The following is a 15566-nucleotide window of genomic DNA, read 5'->3' as shown; positions in this document are numbered from 1 at the left end:
AATGGAAGTTTTTGGAAAAGCACAAAGACATTATATATCACATCCCAAAGGGAATCTTTAGTGTAAAATTTTCGAAGAAATAGCAAAAAACCACTCAGACGGCTCGTGAAATCCCTCATTCAAAATAAGGGCATATAAGTGTTGGAGATTGTATCAGTCAAAGTTAGATTAGGCTACACTGTGGTAGTAAATAGACCCTGAAATCCCAGAGGCTTAGACAAAGTAGTTTTCTTGCTCACATGAGGTCCACTGAGGGTGGGTGACTCTCTAGAGTCACCCAATGCTCATTCGGGGAACTGGTTGCTTCCATCTCATGGTTTCACCATCTCAACATAATTCCTCCATGGTCACCATGGCAAAAACAGAGATAGTAGGGAGGACTCATATCTGCTCCTCCAAGTTTCAGCCTGGAAGGGACTGCTCATAGACCATTGGCCAGAATTAGCACTTTTATAGTGGCTGGCACATAGCACTCAATAAGTGGTAGCTCTTATCATTATAGTCAATGGAAAACAGCATTGTGACTAGCTGGATAAGAGTTTATCATGTGTAACTAGCACCATTGATTATTACCCTAATGTAGGGCATTTGTATTGTTTCCATTTATTTTTATTATTACCAATAATACATGTATAAAGACATAATATGTCTTCACATAAATTTTTGTCTTCATATCTGATTTTTTCCTAGATATGTAATCCTAAATTGTTTGCTAGAAATGTCAGGCTAATTGATCCTATCACCAGCAATGTGAAAAACCTGCTTAAATTTTTAAAATTTCACAGCATTAAATGCTATCTTTAATAAGTAAATAGACAACATTTATCCCTGCACATGTAAACATTTAAACATTCTGTACCTATCCTATCAGTCGACTCTCTCAGATTACTGTAATTCTAGAGTATTGACTTGCCTCTTCCACTAAAATGTAAGCCTCTGAATCAAGGGGCCACAAATATCTTTTTCAGCCATATACTTCCAGCACTTATCCCAGTATCTTGCACATAGTAGAAGTACAATAAATGCTTGTTAGAAAATTACACGGGAAAAGTAGCATATCTTTAGTGCTTTAATTTGTGCTTTTTATTGTCAATGTTGGCTTTTATTTTAATGTTTATTACCCAGTTTAATTTCTTCTACTGGTGTGTTAGTGTTTTTTCTTACCAATTTGTAAATGTCCTTTATATAATAATGATACTAACCAGTTATATTTGTTTCCAATAATTCCCAATTTTAGTTTATCTTTAATTATATGAAGTCTTTAATAAATAATTTTTTCTTTAAGTACATGTCAACTCTCTCAGTGTTTGTTTCTGATAGTGGGAACGCTGTACCACTAGCCTCGTGTTTCCATGAGGGGACCTCCTCTCTCTTTCCCTCTTCACTTCTCACCACAGAGGAGGAAAAACAATGTATCTGACTGGTGAAATCCTGAACTTCCATTCTCTCTGGACTCTGCTCTCAAGCTCCATGCTGAAGTTCACAGGCACAGGCTTAGAACCTGTAGAAGAGTCTGAACATGACCAGTCTTTCAGTAACTAGGTGGTTATGATGAATTCTGTGAGATAATAGAGTTTGATTTGAACAGATATAAGCTCTGTTCCCTAACTAGCCTTAGCTATTATGATCTGTCTGATTCCCATGTTTCTTCTGAATTGGTTCTGAACTTGGAGCAGTGAGAAGATTATAATTACCTCTCCTATAAAGCCCATCATTTTTCTTTGTGCTTTGTTCCATTGTTTTCACGTTTCGAAGGTCTTTCTCATCTAAGACTGAAATATATATTTGCCTCGAGTTTCTACTTTTTTCATCGTTTATTTTTAAATGTTTCTCATATAATGTAATTTTAAAATAAGATACAGAAGTAATTAACATTACCATAAAATGTTTGGAAAATCATAAAGAGAAAAATTTAAATCACACTTAGTTTTTATACTTTGTATCTTCTACTTCCAAAATTATTGACATTTTTTGTAGACTTAACATTTAATCAGTTCCAGTGTATACTGTCAGTTCTTTGATATTAGGACTTCCCTCTTCTTAAAATTTTTAATTTTGATTTATCTCTTGTTGGGTTGTAGATAGAATGCAGCATACACGGAAACTACATTCACAGTGTACTTTCTGAAGTACATAAGTAAGAATACCTTCCCATTGCTTCTTATGGGACAGAACTTACTTCTGTAGCATACTATCAGTTCTCAAGTTTATAGCATTCCACTCTCTTTACCCTCAAACCTCCTGGACTCTACATTTTTTTTTGGGGGGGCACTTATTGTAGCAAAGGAGAAAAAAGTGAGTCTTATCTAATTTTTGTTCCAATGAAGGCAATCTGTGCTTTTTCTTTGGATGCAGGTGGGAGTCTGTCTTAATCTGAGTCATTCAAAAAATTCCCGAGAATTATCTAGCAATGGATTTTTCCTTATAGTTTTGACTGGAGCATAAAGAGCTATTTCAATCTGAATATTCATATCTTTTTAGGGTCAAGAAAGCTTTCTTAAAATGTCTTTGGTTATGACTTTCATTTTGGTTATCATCTACTCTACCTCAGAAACTTCCATACTGATAATGTCATTGTTTTCACTTCTTAGTCTTTCACTTGCATTTTGGGAAAATGTTTTGAGCTTGTCCTCAACATCACTGATTCAATATTCCATTGGGCCAATCCTGCCCTTTTTCTGCTCTGCATTTTAATTCTACCAACGCTTTTCTTAAAAAGCCTTCCTTATTTCATCTGGAGCTCACTGTCATCTCATTTGGTTCTATCCTTAAGCCTTTCTGCCTCCTACTTGTATCTTTCTGAAGACATTAAGAATTTTTCTAAAATGATCACATTTACAGGTTTGTTCTTCAGATTAATGTTTTGTTTTCCTTGTATTTTCTACATCCCTTTAAAAGACTAAAAAGAGCGGTCTTTTTAGTCCAGGTATTTAAAGGCAAGCAGAGTAGACAGTCTGCCCTAGGCTCTGCTCGCTGGCTAGGTGGAGCTAGTAGAATCCTCCACTTCTACCTCCAGTTGGTAAGAACAGCACTCACTCAGTACCAGTGTCTAGCAGGCATTCTTCTAGGACTGAGATTGGATCTTCTCTTCCTTTTACTGACTGCTTCTCTTCTATTTTAATCCGTTCTTTAAAATAGCTAGTCTTTGGTGGTAGAGCTCGTTTTGACACTTTTAGTCTTGCTCATGGTTCTATCTTTGTCCTAGTTCTTAAAAGACAGCACTCTGTGGTCATAATCTGACCCTGGTCTCTGTATGTTAACATCACTCCTTATTCAGAACTTCTAGATTTAAGCAGTAAGGGTTAACTTGTCCAGGACTGATACCCTGCAGGCCAGTTTCCTAGAAAAGGAGATGGACTCTAGCAAAATTCCAAGGAAACCAGTTAGGCTCAGTGCTTTTAGGACAATTAATTCTGACCTAGACCCTAGACTTAGACCCTAGAGTTCTTCTCTCCTGACAGGGGAGAGGTTGGGGCTCCCCAAATTATGAATGCCTATGCGGCAAGTCTTGCTATTTGTGTGCCATATCCTATGACTGCAACCACAAGGCAGAGACCTTATCCCCTGCCCCTCCCCTTTGCGCCCTCCCCCAGAGGGGCTGGTTGATCCTACCTCAAAAGATGAATGCTGGGCTGGCAGGATAGAGCGTGTGTCAAGGCTCTGCCATGTCATGTTGCTATTGTGCCTGGCCCCAATCAGAAAATACTCCCCTAAACATAGAGCATCCAATGAAAGGGCAATGGGAGACCAGCACACCTGCTCAGCTCCTGTCTCTCTGAGTTTTCTCAGAGCAGCACTGCTCCAGCAGGCCTGCTGTGAGTGCTGCTGACCCATTACTTTGTTAGCATGGCAGTTGTCTCAGCAAACTGGGCATCTCTCCAGGCCAATAACATGGCCTTCTGGAAGCAAGTCAGGGGACTGGAAATAGATCAAAGACCAAGATGGGAGTGGGAAGAGTCTGCTAGTGATGTTGTTGTGGTCAGCCTTCAGAATGGCTGGTTAGTGGCCATTAGCAGGAACTAGCCTTGAGAAATCCTTGGCAGTGGGAACCCTATGGGGTTAAGACTCTCAGTGATAGAATTCCTTTTTGTGTGTTTGTGTGATATGGGAAGGAATGGCCTAATACATGGTGAATACTTCGCTGAGAGGAAAGCTGAACTACTGCCCCTCATAAAATTCATGCAAAAAAAATGAAAGGGGGCATCTTCCCCATGACCACTAAAAATGGGTGGAGCATGTGTTAGGGAAGGACTGAGCAAGACAGGATAAGTGGACTTCCAAATTCTACTCCTTTCCATGAGATCAAGATTGTAAGGTAGATGGTCCCTTACAGTGGTGGATTCCTCCATAAATCTGTTGCTGTAGCTGCCTTTCACTACTGGATGCATCAGGGGAGAGGGGGACCATTCCACTGTATATTCACAACACTGCTCTTCTCCTCATTCCTTCCAGCCCCTGGCAAATCACACTGGGATACACCATCTAGAATGTGTCCAAAGAACTGACTGTCAACAATCAATTCTAGGCCCTGAACTGAGCAAGCCAACCAGGATAGCTCTTCTTCAGAAGTTCCCGGTCATTAGGAGAATTTGGGGTCAATGTTATAGATCTGGGTTAGCCTTTACTCAATCCCTATGCTAAAATCGCAGATGAAGGCCTGCAGAACTGGAAGATGTGCACTTTCCAAGCTGTACCTACAATGGCCTTCCCCTGCCTGTTCTCAGTGAACATGATCAGCACCCGTCGTTGTCACCCAACATCTACTTCTAATCATCCTCCCGGTCTCTCAGGATGCGAGGTCTAGACCCCAAGCCCACATGGGTTGAAATGGAATGGATTGCTGACAGAGTGAGAGATGCTACATAGAAGCCACCCCTCTTTGAACTGGGGGAGAAGGAACATAACAAAAAGCTAGACAGAAATCAAGGGCTACCCTGACCGATACTAATCCTCTAGGCTAGCCCCTGCTGAAAACAGACTTGCCTCCTACAAGGCTCCGTGGAAACCAGCCAGTCTCAGTGCTAAGTTCATTAATCTGGTCAAAGGCGAGGCTTGGACTCAGATCCTAAGTCAATGGAAGGGGAGAAGGTGAAAGGTGTTGGTGCTTGCTCAACTGTGAATGCCAATTGATCAACCCTGCCACTGATTTGCTCCCCACCAATAAAGCTGCAACTGCGAGGCTTGGACCCTAGTCCCCTGACCCAACCACTAAATACTGACCTGGCAAGGGAGGATTGAAGTTAAGGTTCTGACACATCATCTTATTATTGTTGCCTTGGCCGCAGACCATACCTGGGGGGAAGTTGGTGCTTCCCTAGTCATGGCTCTTAAAAAACCCTCTCTCTCCCAGGCTCTGACACTGGCCCTGCTAGACCTCTGTGTGCTGCTCTAGAATGTATGTGCACATTTCTTTGAGGTCCAGGGTCTGAGAGCTTTCTCCAATGCTACACAGATGTGGTGTGAATACCGCTTGTCCATTTGTCCTTCCAAATAGGTGACAATTCTGAAAGAAGATACAGCCACTGATGTGCTACAAGTATTTGTCAGACCACAACTACTCCACACCTGCTACCCCAGCAGATATTTCACCTGAAGAATGGGACTGCCAGCCCCTGCGCCAATAGAAGCCAGGCCATTGCATACTAGAGCACCATCTTCAGCAGCAGTGGGAACTAGAGCTTGTGCTCAACTCTGGCCAGGGGACTCTGGTCCCACGTGTGCTTGTGGGCTGAACATTGGCCCTGACTGCACCCAGGTGCCCAGCCCTGTGACATGGTTTCTGCTCATGTTCATTTGCTCTCTAGTTCCCTGAGGGTGCTGGAGCCATGCCCTGGCCTACAGCTGCTTTGCTGGGCCCTGACAACCTGACCTTTGCCATCTGCCGGCTGGTATCCTGCTTTTTTAATCTGAATGGGCACCTCTGGAACCAGGAGGATGCCACCTGCCCCTGAGCACAGCTACCGCCTAGCTGTTGCTGCAGGGCCTCCCTATGTGGGGCTTGTCTGGACCAATCAGATCAGGTATGCGGAAGCTACGCCATCATCACCTCAGGGGGACCCCCATATTCAGGTGAGCTCTCACTGCACTCTAGCCACATAGTTTAAGTAGTCCTAGTTTACCCTCCTCATAAAAATTCTACCCCAGATTACAAAAGCTGCACAGATAATTTTCACCATGGCTAAGTACATCAGATACTCAAAGTCAATCTCTAGAATTGCCATCAGCATCAACTCTGTCATTTTATCCATCAAATAATACATTTTATCCATCAAATAATACCAATAATATCCATTGGTTCTTGTGGCCAATGAACTGATTAAGGCCATAGAAAAATAGTTTAGATCTTTCAAAAAGTGGTTGCAAAACAAAATAACACAATCGAACTTAAAAACAGGTTTATAGCCAAAACTTTCTACGTATTATGGAATTTGGGTGCATTTTATCATGCTATGGGGTGGGGCATCTAACTGTGAGTAAGCCACTGACCCATGAAGGTAATATCACAGCAGCCCCACCCTGATCACATTTCCCAAACTCATCCTCACTCTCAGCTACTAAAATGATACAGTGCCATGGTTACTAATCGTATTAGTAGCCATTAGTAAGTGCTCCAGTATTTGTTGAATGAGTGAATGGAAAGATGAATGAATAAATAAATAAGCAAAGGAAGCAATGAATAAATCCTCCAATAGAAATACATTCACAGATTTTAAAAAATCAGAAGGCGAGAGAAATCAGGAATTGTAGTTTAACGAGTATTGAGTGCCAGTTTTGCTGATGAAAAAGTTCTGGAGACCAGTTGCAGAATAGGGCGATTATACTTAAAGCTACCGAACTGTACACTTACACATAGTTAAGATGGTAAATTCTGTTACACATTTTTTACTGCAATAAATTTTCAAAAAGTCAAACCAAATTTAAAAGTCAGAAATAAAATTTATAGGAAAATTCAGAATATGTTTATGATAGCTATCTGAACCTCACTGAGGCCACTCTTAAATTTTCATCAATGTAGCCCTGGCGTCTTCAGCCCTCATTTTCATACATTATTTCATATTTATTTTGTGACTTCTTTTTTTGGAGCCAGTAATTGACAGTTCCATTATTTGATTTCTCATAATTGGAGAATTTGATGCTTCCAATTATAAAAACAAAATAAGACTGAAAACAACTCTTATTCTGTTCAACTGAGGGATGTTCCTAGAGTAGAGAACAAAAAAGTGCTAAACTATACTTTAGTGTATAATTTTCAGGAATTTTCATCATTAGCACATCAAGAAAGTAAAGCAATTCTTGGTCTGCATAGAGTAATGGCTGCTAGCACAGGCTCTGAATCCAGCTGACTTAACACTAGCCCCGCCACTAACCAGCTTAATTTCTTTGTGCCCCAGTATCCTCATCATTCAAAATGAAGTTAATAATTTCTAAAAGCTTAAAAGAGTATTTACATCACTGATGAAATGAGAATAATAATTTTAAAAAGCTTAAGCAAAGGTTTTACTTTGAATTTTACTTAAGAAAGAATTTATTCCATTTTTACAAATTGAAACACTAAACTCTACTTTTAACAATAGGCTAAGAGTTTTAACAGGTAACCTCTCGATTATAGTAAGTAATAACCCTTCAGTACACAATTCTATAATCACCTACGGTTCCACATTCAAAAACAAGCGCTGTTAACACATTGGTATATGATACATACCAAATATAATGATATTTTACATTGTGGTTTTTTTTTTTTTTTTTTTTTTTTTTTTACGGTACACGGGCCTCTCACTGTTGTGGCCTCTCCCATTGCGGAGCACAGGTTCCGGACGCGCAGGCTCAGCGGCCATGGCTCACGGGCCCAGCCGCTCCGTGGCATGTGGGATCCTCCCGGACCAGGGCACGAACCCGTGTCCCCTGCATCGGCAGGCAGACTCTCAACCACTGCACCACCAGGGAAGCCCTTACGTTGTGTTTTGAATCTTGTTTTCTATTTAACGTATCGTGAGTATTTTCTCAAATCAATATACATTTGAGATTTCCTATACAATTTAGAATAAAATCCAAAGTCCTCAGCTTGTCCTACAAGCCCCAGTGTGATCCCAAGCCTCCTGGTCTAAACTTAGCTCCTTTCCTTCTACCCCCAACCTTCCTCACTGGGCTCCAGACAGTGCTCAGCATGCACTTGCCTCAGGGCCTTTGCACTTCCCATGTCCTCTCTCTAAAAACCTCTTCCTCCAGATTCTCATAAGGCTTACTCCCTCACTTTATTCATGCCTCACCTTCTAAAAGGTGAACACCTTATGTAAAGTAGCAACCACTATCTATCCTTTTGCCTTGTTTTATTTTTCATCACAGCACGTACCAGTGCTTCATATGTTATATAGCTATGAGTGGTTAAGGCCTGTTTTTCCCAGTAGAATGTTAGTGCCAGGAGGGCAAAGATTTTGTCTCTCTTGTTTACTGTTTCATCCCCAGGTACTAGGTTCTAAACATATATTTGTTGAATGAATGAATTTGGCTCTAGTTTGTAATTTCATGACTGCACAGAACTCTGTTGCATGGGTGTTGCTTAATGCTGCTAATCCCCTGTTTTGAGACATCATGAATTGTACTGCCATGGATACACTTAAACACATTCTCTTAAATATTTTTGGATTGTTTCTTCAGGGTTGAATTAGTGGGGCAGCTTCCTAACCATCCCTCCTTTCTCTTATTCCTCTTCCCACAGGGTGTATCACAGCCAGACTTCCATCACACTCCTTTCCTTGGCCTGAAGGTATAGCCCGAACTCTATAGAGTTTGGTTCAGCCCAAGCTCTGAACGCTGGCATGTTCCTAGTTTGCCTTTCCATACTCAGTTCCCATCACTGCTCAGAAATATACTTTCCACTTTAACCAGGTCGCTCCTCTTATCAGTTTCTCTAACTATGCTTTCGTATGTAGTTCCCTCTTACAGAATATATTCCTGTTTCTTTACCCGCCTAAAGTCCACCCATCGTCCAGATCCCCCACCAGTCCCTTCTGACTCCATCGTGCCTTCCTTGGATCTAGTTTGTACGATCTCTCACTTCTTTGAATTGTTCTGTTCTTCCCCATACCTATCACTCAAGAGAGCCCCTGACTATCAGCCACGTTCCAGCATCGACCGTGCTGTAGATTACAAAGTGCAATTTCCTGAAGCACAAAAACCTTTTCCACTCCCTTCTCAAAGCCCTATGCAGTTCTAGCCACAAGATAATAAATATTTTCTAATTTAACTCTTTTGCCAAAGTCAAAACTCTTGTGGAAAATGAGACAGTGTTCTGAGGGAAGAAACAGAATTATTTCTGAGCAAATATTTTCACCTTCTCACATATTTTATTTGCATACTATCTACCCACTATCCTTCTATAAATAAATTTAATTCTTAACTTTCTGTTTGCAATCCTTATTAAACCACCAAATAAAATATGTTTCTAATGAATTTTTGTTGTCTTTTCAGACTTTGGCTTGTCTTAAGATAACATTATTAAGAATGACATTATTTTTAAAGGAACATTTCCTTCAGAAATTATTATAAAATCACAACGGGGTGGTACCCGAGTTATATAGGTTATATATATGGGACTTGGGATGCTAGGAAAATCACAAAGTGTGCCCTTCCTTTTTCCCATTTTCATACATGAGAAATCAAGTTAAAATGAACAAGCAGGTCTGTAAGAAAGGAAAAGCATTTCAAAACAATGCAGCACATATGTGGACGAAGGATGTGTGTGGAGGCCTGGAGGAAGATGCTTTCCTTCTGTGATGACGCTTCTGGGAACTCTAGGCTGAGCACTCAGCAGAGGTATGACTGTAGCAATATGGAGGGTGAGTCCAAAGTCTCACTCCTTTGCTATTCTTTTTTTTTTTTTTTTCCTGCGGTACGCGGGCCTCTCACTGTTGTGGCCTCTCCCGTTGCGGAGCACAGGCTCCGGACGCGCAGGCTCAGCGGCCATGGCTCACGGGCCCACCCGCTCCGCGGCATGTGGGATCTTCCCGGACCGGGGCACGAACCCATCTCCCCTGCATCGGCAGGCGGACTCTCAACCACTGCCACCAGGGGAGCTCCCTTTTGCTTTTTAATCCCAGTAACTCACATTCTTCTACTCAGCCTCGGGTCTTTTTCTCTACCCCCATGTGCTTTCTGGTTGCCTGGACTTGGGATGCTTCAAAGCCCCCGCAGCAGCCTGACAAATGGCTACTCACCATCCTCCTCGAAGAGCAGCCCCATGTGTGCGTGCGCCTCGGCTTCCTTCTTCCCACCGTCAATTTTGATGAGTTGAGCAATCTGAAAACATCGTTCATAGAAGTGGTTCCTTACCCACTTGTCTTCAGAATTATTGAAGTAACAGGCCAGAGCATACAAGTTATTATAGACCTCTTCAAAGTATTCTTCAAAGAGAGAAAAACATCATAAAATGCATTAGAAAGATGTCTCAAGGTACATCCCTTCAAATGGCAAACAAATATAGTGACATTTATCTTCTATTTTTCCTTAAAAGCATGATTAACCATTTAAAAAATGGAAATGCAAAAATTAATGTTTTAACTATTTAAATAATTACATTAATTAAAGGATGTGCACACGAGAAAAACAACAAAATTCTTTCGGAGAGCTTAGACCCTGTTAGAAATTGACATACTCTTTGGTTGAAACAGGAGTCTTTACATAACACAAAAAAACAGAATGATATCTACCAGCAATGTGCTCAGTTCTTTTGGAAGAAATGAGTATGTGGTATCAGCAAGTACTTTTCCCATTGAAGATATGAAAATTATTTAGAGATTCCAGAGAAAGCAATGTTTCTTAACCATGGCAAAAAGATGAATGAAGAAAGCAGATGGAATCTGAAAATAGCAAGGTATTTTCACCCAGAAGAAAAGGCAAGCATGCAGCTTATAGATAGAAGAAATGATGATCACAATGACCACATAACCTCCTTACACTTTCTAGTGCTGTTTCTGACAATACAAGTTACCAACAATGTTAAGAAAAAGTGGATTTCTATGCTTATCTTTTCTATGAGTATTTTTTTCTGCTGAAAATGCATTAATATTAGTCATCCTTCTCACTCAGTTACTAGTTTATTAGTTGTCAGTTTATTAAAACCCCCCTTTATTTTCCTAAAGTGGCATCTGACCTATTTGTACACAGAAAAGTATATTAATAAACTGTGAATCAGTCTTATAAACTCCACTGCAATCAGTCATAAACTTAAACAAAAATTGTGTTAAATTGTGCCTTACCCTCGTAAATTTCATTCTATTTGTGGATATGAACAAATTCATTACCTTTATGTTTCTTTGCATTTGTGCTTAAAGCACAGTAGTAAACGTGTGGTAGCCTCTGGATTACCATTCCAAGGATTTTTAACAACAATAATTATCTATTGGAATTAACTGATATTAATTGAAGAGTCAACCTATACACTCCTGAAAGAATTACAATTATGAAAAGCATTTGTATATTGCCCACTGATACTCCTATAAGATTAAAATCAAAAGGCTCAGAAAAAATGACATTAGGCTGATTACCACAAAAATTAACTTTCAAAAACTGTACATAAGTCACTCCAATGTTTCCAAAGAAATTTCTAAAACCTATGTCATGTTTTTACAGACATTGCTTCATAATTCCATAGGAAATGAAGATTTATCTCAAAATAAGTTTTAGACCTAAAAATTAAAGTTAAAAACTGTTCTCCCTATCTCCCATTTTTGAAGGCACTGGGGATTCTGGAGACCATTCTGCTTTTTAAGGTATTCACAATAGGCAATAGCTTAGGTGAAAAGTAGAGGGTACCCTGAGCTATTTACTTAAAACGAATACTCTCATTTCAGAACTGACTTCTCCTATGCTTTATCTTTCCATTCTGAACCTTCTGCCTAATATGAATAGAGCACTAAAATATGTTTTGTAACATTTTATATTCTTTCTCATATTTAATGATTAGAGGGTTGCTGTTTTTTAAAACCTGTAAATAAAACATTTCATATCTTCCATTTTAAAAAGTTACATGAAGAGATTTTAAAAATATATGTAATCCTGAAATAATTTTTCCTTTTTTCAGTAATTAAACCTTAATAGAAAAACATTTCCAACATTTCATAAACGAAGTTTTTGGTTCTGTTTAGAATGAGTTATATAAGCTATTTAGATTACATACTTAAAGACTACTTGTCAGCTAAGCTATTTTTCTATGGAAAAATTGAATGTTTTTCAGAGTATTAAGTATAAAGGACTATATCAAGTTTTGAATCTTTGAATAATCCAAATATATGGTCTGTACCCTTTACATTCTCAGCAGCCTTTTCTCCTTGCTTGCGGAACACTTCCTTGAATTGTCAGCAGGTATATTTATAAGATGAAAATCAATTTTATTGTTGATTTATTATTGAGACCAATATTCATTATGCTACCTAAAAAGGAGATCTCATGATGAAATAAATTTGGAAAATGCTCTTGCTAATTTCCCTCTTTCAGTGAACCACACAATATACATGAGCATGTTAAAGGCTCTGATAAGTCCTGCAATAAACCAACCTGCTTAATGTATATGTTAATTCACCTGGTTGTTTCTCAAACTTATTTCACCAGACAATTACTTTTGTTTTGCTTTACATAAACTGTATAAACATCCTGTGGGACTCTGCTTAAGTAGAACATACTTTGGGTATCTTAAATAAATGTTATTAGAAAAGAAAATTGCTGCTTAACCCTTAACAATAATTTAAAGTCAAGTGTAAATCATGTTTGAATTATCTATTGATTTGGCTACCCATTACCATTATTGCCATCTCCTCCCCAGTCCCATGGGGCACAAGGCCCTAATCATAATGTTACAGATGGTACAGAGATGATTCACAACAATGGGAAATATAAGAAATGCTATCAGGGACAAAGAAACGCTTTAACAAATAGAAAATAATCCAAAAAGAAATGACTGCCTTACTTTAAACACTTCTTTGCTATAAAACAGAAAGTGCTATTTTGAAAAGTAATTTAAATAACTCTAGGTTCCTGCTCTGCCAAGTCTCAAGGGACAGAATTGACCTGAGATGACTATTGTTAGTGCCACAGCTTTGATTACATGGACTTCACTGTGACCCTAGAGTGATGGTCTTTCCAGTGAAAAGCAATGACAATACTCAGAGATATGCTGCTTCAAGATAATTGTCTCAGATTCCACAACCATATGGGGTGAAATCTTCAAGGCACTATTAAGAGATCTCTGTATTCTAGATTAAGTGTGTGTGTGTGTGTGTGTGTGTGTGTGTGTGTATGGGTTTTAAGATTTAAAATTAATTCAAGTTAATAAGAGTTTCTGTGCATATCCCCTACACCATTTTCTGGGACATGCTTAACTCAATCACAATTTTTCTCCTATGAAGTTCATAGGAGAAATGTGAAAAAATTATACACATTTTTAAAAAAGAGCATACAAATATTTACATGTCCTTCAACTGAAGTATTTCCAATAATACTTTTTTGCAATAATTTTAACTTTCTGTATTTTAACCAGGCAAAAGCCACTGCATTTTGAAGTCGATTACCTTACAGAAGAGTTGTTCTGAGCAAGAGGTAATTTTGTTCCATTTAACAAATGTAACCTCAGTTACCATGAATATATGATAAACCACTCAGTAAAGAAAATATTTCATTACTTGTACCATGTGTATAAGACATTGGCTATTGTAAAGTTTGGACTTTTAAAATATTTGGAATTGGAGAATCATTTTAATTTATATGTATATTTACTTTTCTTTAATAAAAGATTACAAATTAAAAGTTTTCTACCTTCAGATTATTCAGCATTTAGTTTCTTTACAATTACAAAATGCTTTATGACAAGTTTCTCATATTTATGACACTTTATGACTAGTGATGTGTTTGGCTCGTATTATGCTGCTAAAATGAATGCTTCTATTTAAAACATTTAGTGAATGTGATTAATTCACCTTAGAAAATGACTGTGAGCAAATTTTATCTGCATCAATTCTATTTTCAGTAAAAATATCATTTCAGAGTTTGGGGCTTACACAAGAATGTAGGTTTTCTTACAATAGCATTTTAAACAGTTAATTTCTTGAGAAATTATATGTAAATCACACTTTAAAATTCACCAAAGGACTCTATTTTTAAAGTCAGTTCTGCAGTTAAATAATTTTCATTATACAAATAATCAAATAATCACCTCTTGTCTACACATACACACACACACACACACACACACACACACACACTCTAGTTCACATGTGGTGTTGTTAGGACTTTTGTATATCTCATATTTGTAAGTCAGGTCACAACCAGATAGGAAATATGTATATTGACTCCACTATAGAGGCTAAAAGACTTCTGCTACCCCTCTGATGCTGTTTCTATGTCCCTATCAATTTTCCACATTGCAGCACTGGCTAACAAAACATTGTCTAATACTCTATTTTCCCATAGAAAGGCCTGAGATGAAGTACAGACATCGTCATGTTGTGGCCTGAGCTTCTCTTTTTGAGTCCTATGGTGTTTTCACACAAAAAGTTGAACAAAAGGATTTGTTTGGTGAAAACACCAAATTTATATGCCAACTTTTGGGATTTCCTTTCTTTGATTATACAAAATGACCAATTATGAATATGTAAATAAGAAATACTTATGACAATATTGGTATAATTATAGTAGAGATTAAAATATTTTCTTCAATACTTGAAGCATATAGACTTTCTGGAAAATTTCAGGATACCAAAAAAAAAAAAAAAGGAATTTATTAGAGATGATGTGATGGAAAATATAAAATTAACAATTTTATTCGTAATTGTAAATTGCAGGCTTTTTATGTCTCCTCACTATTCACTAATAAAAATTCTCTGATAGAACTCTATAGAACTTACGGATAAAATCTTTAAATTACATTATACAAATACTAGAAAATAAGTATAACTGTCAAGTTATAATACTCTGAAAGTGTCTCCTCAGTGAAAGTCAACAATCAGATTATATATAAAAAAAAAAACTATGGAAAGATGTATAATTAATGATACCAAAGATTTTAATACATTGGAAAGCCCTGGAGATGTTATTAGGTGCTATTCATTGTCTTCCCTGGCTTAGAGTGACAACACCAGGATGGCTGTGTGTCTGGCCAGCCTTGCGATTCAGCGTTCTCTACCATTTATTCCATTTAGATGCTTAGCTGACTAGGTTGAATTGTGCTAAGGTGTCTCAATGTTTTAAATTCATACTTGAAACAATTTGGAACCTTCCCTCAGGCGCTCACTGTTCTGCCTTTTGCAGTGCTGCTTCCCCAAATCCATCCACTCACCTTTCCTTTCAGCTGCTTCGGCCCTGGTCAGGTAGTAGTAGAAGTGATCCAGCTTGTCAGGCTGCTCTTCCAGGGGTCTCTGCAGCCAGAAGAGGGACCTTACTTTTGCAGCCTCCCTCAGGGCATCCCACTTCTCCATCAGAGCAAAGAGCTCAGTAAAAGACTTATGATAACCATCTCGCAGCATGTCCACACAGATGTTCTTCTTGTACGAGTTCCGGTAACTGGGAATAAGAACAGA

At 38.5% G+C, this 15566-nt stretch overlaps 1 protein-coding gene across 1 annotated transcript in view; it reads right to left on the bottom strand.

The window, feature by feature from the left end:
- The window catches only part of TTC29 (tetratricopeptide repeat domain 29), a 256783-nt gene that overhangs the window by 200573 nt on the left and 40644 nt on the right, over positions 1-15566 (bottom strand). Inside the window, exons 5-6 of the mRNA XM_060298809.1 lie at positions 15326-15549; positions 10215-10400 (exon numbers count right to left, since the gene is read on the bottom strand). Of these exons, the coding sequence (XP_060154792.1) occupies positions 10215-10400; positions 15326-15549 (410 nt within the window). The remainder of the gene's footprint in view (positions 1-10214; positions 10401-15325; positions 15550-15566) is intronic.

This window comes from Globicephala melas, chromosome 5 (assembly GCF_963455315.2).
Source record: "Globicephala melas chromosome 5, mGloMel1.2, whole genome shotgun sequence".
Taxonomy (NCBI): Eukaryota; Metazoa; Chordata; class Mammalia; order Artiodactyla; family Delphinidae; genus Globicephala; species Globicephala melas.
The sequence above is the reverse complement of the archived record's forward strand: the minus strand, read 5'-3'. Positions and strand labels throughout refer to the sequence as shown.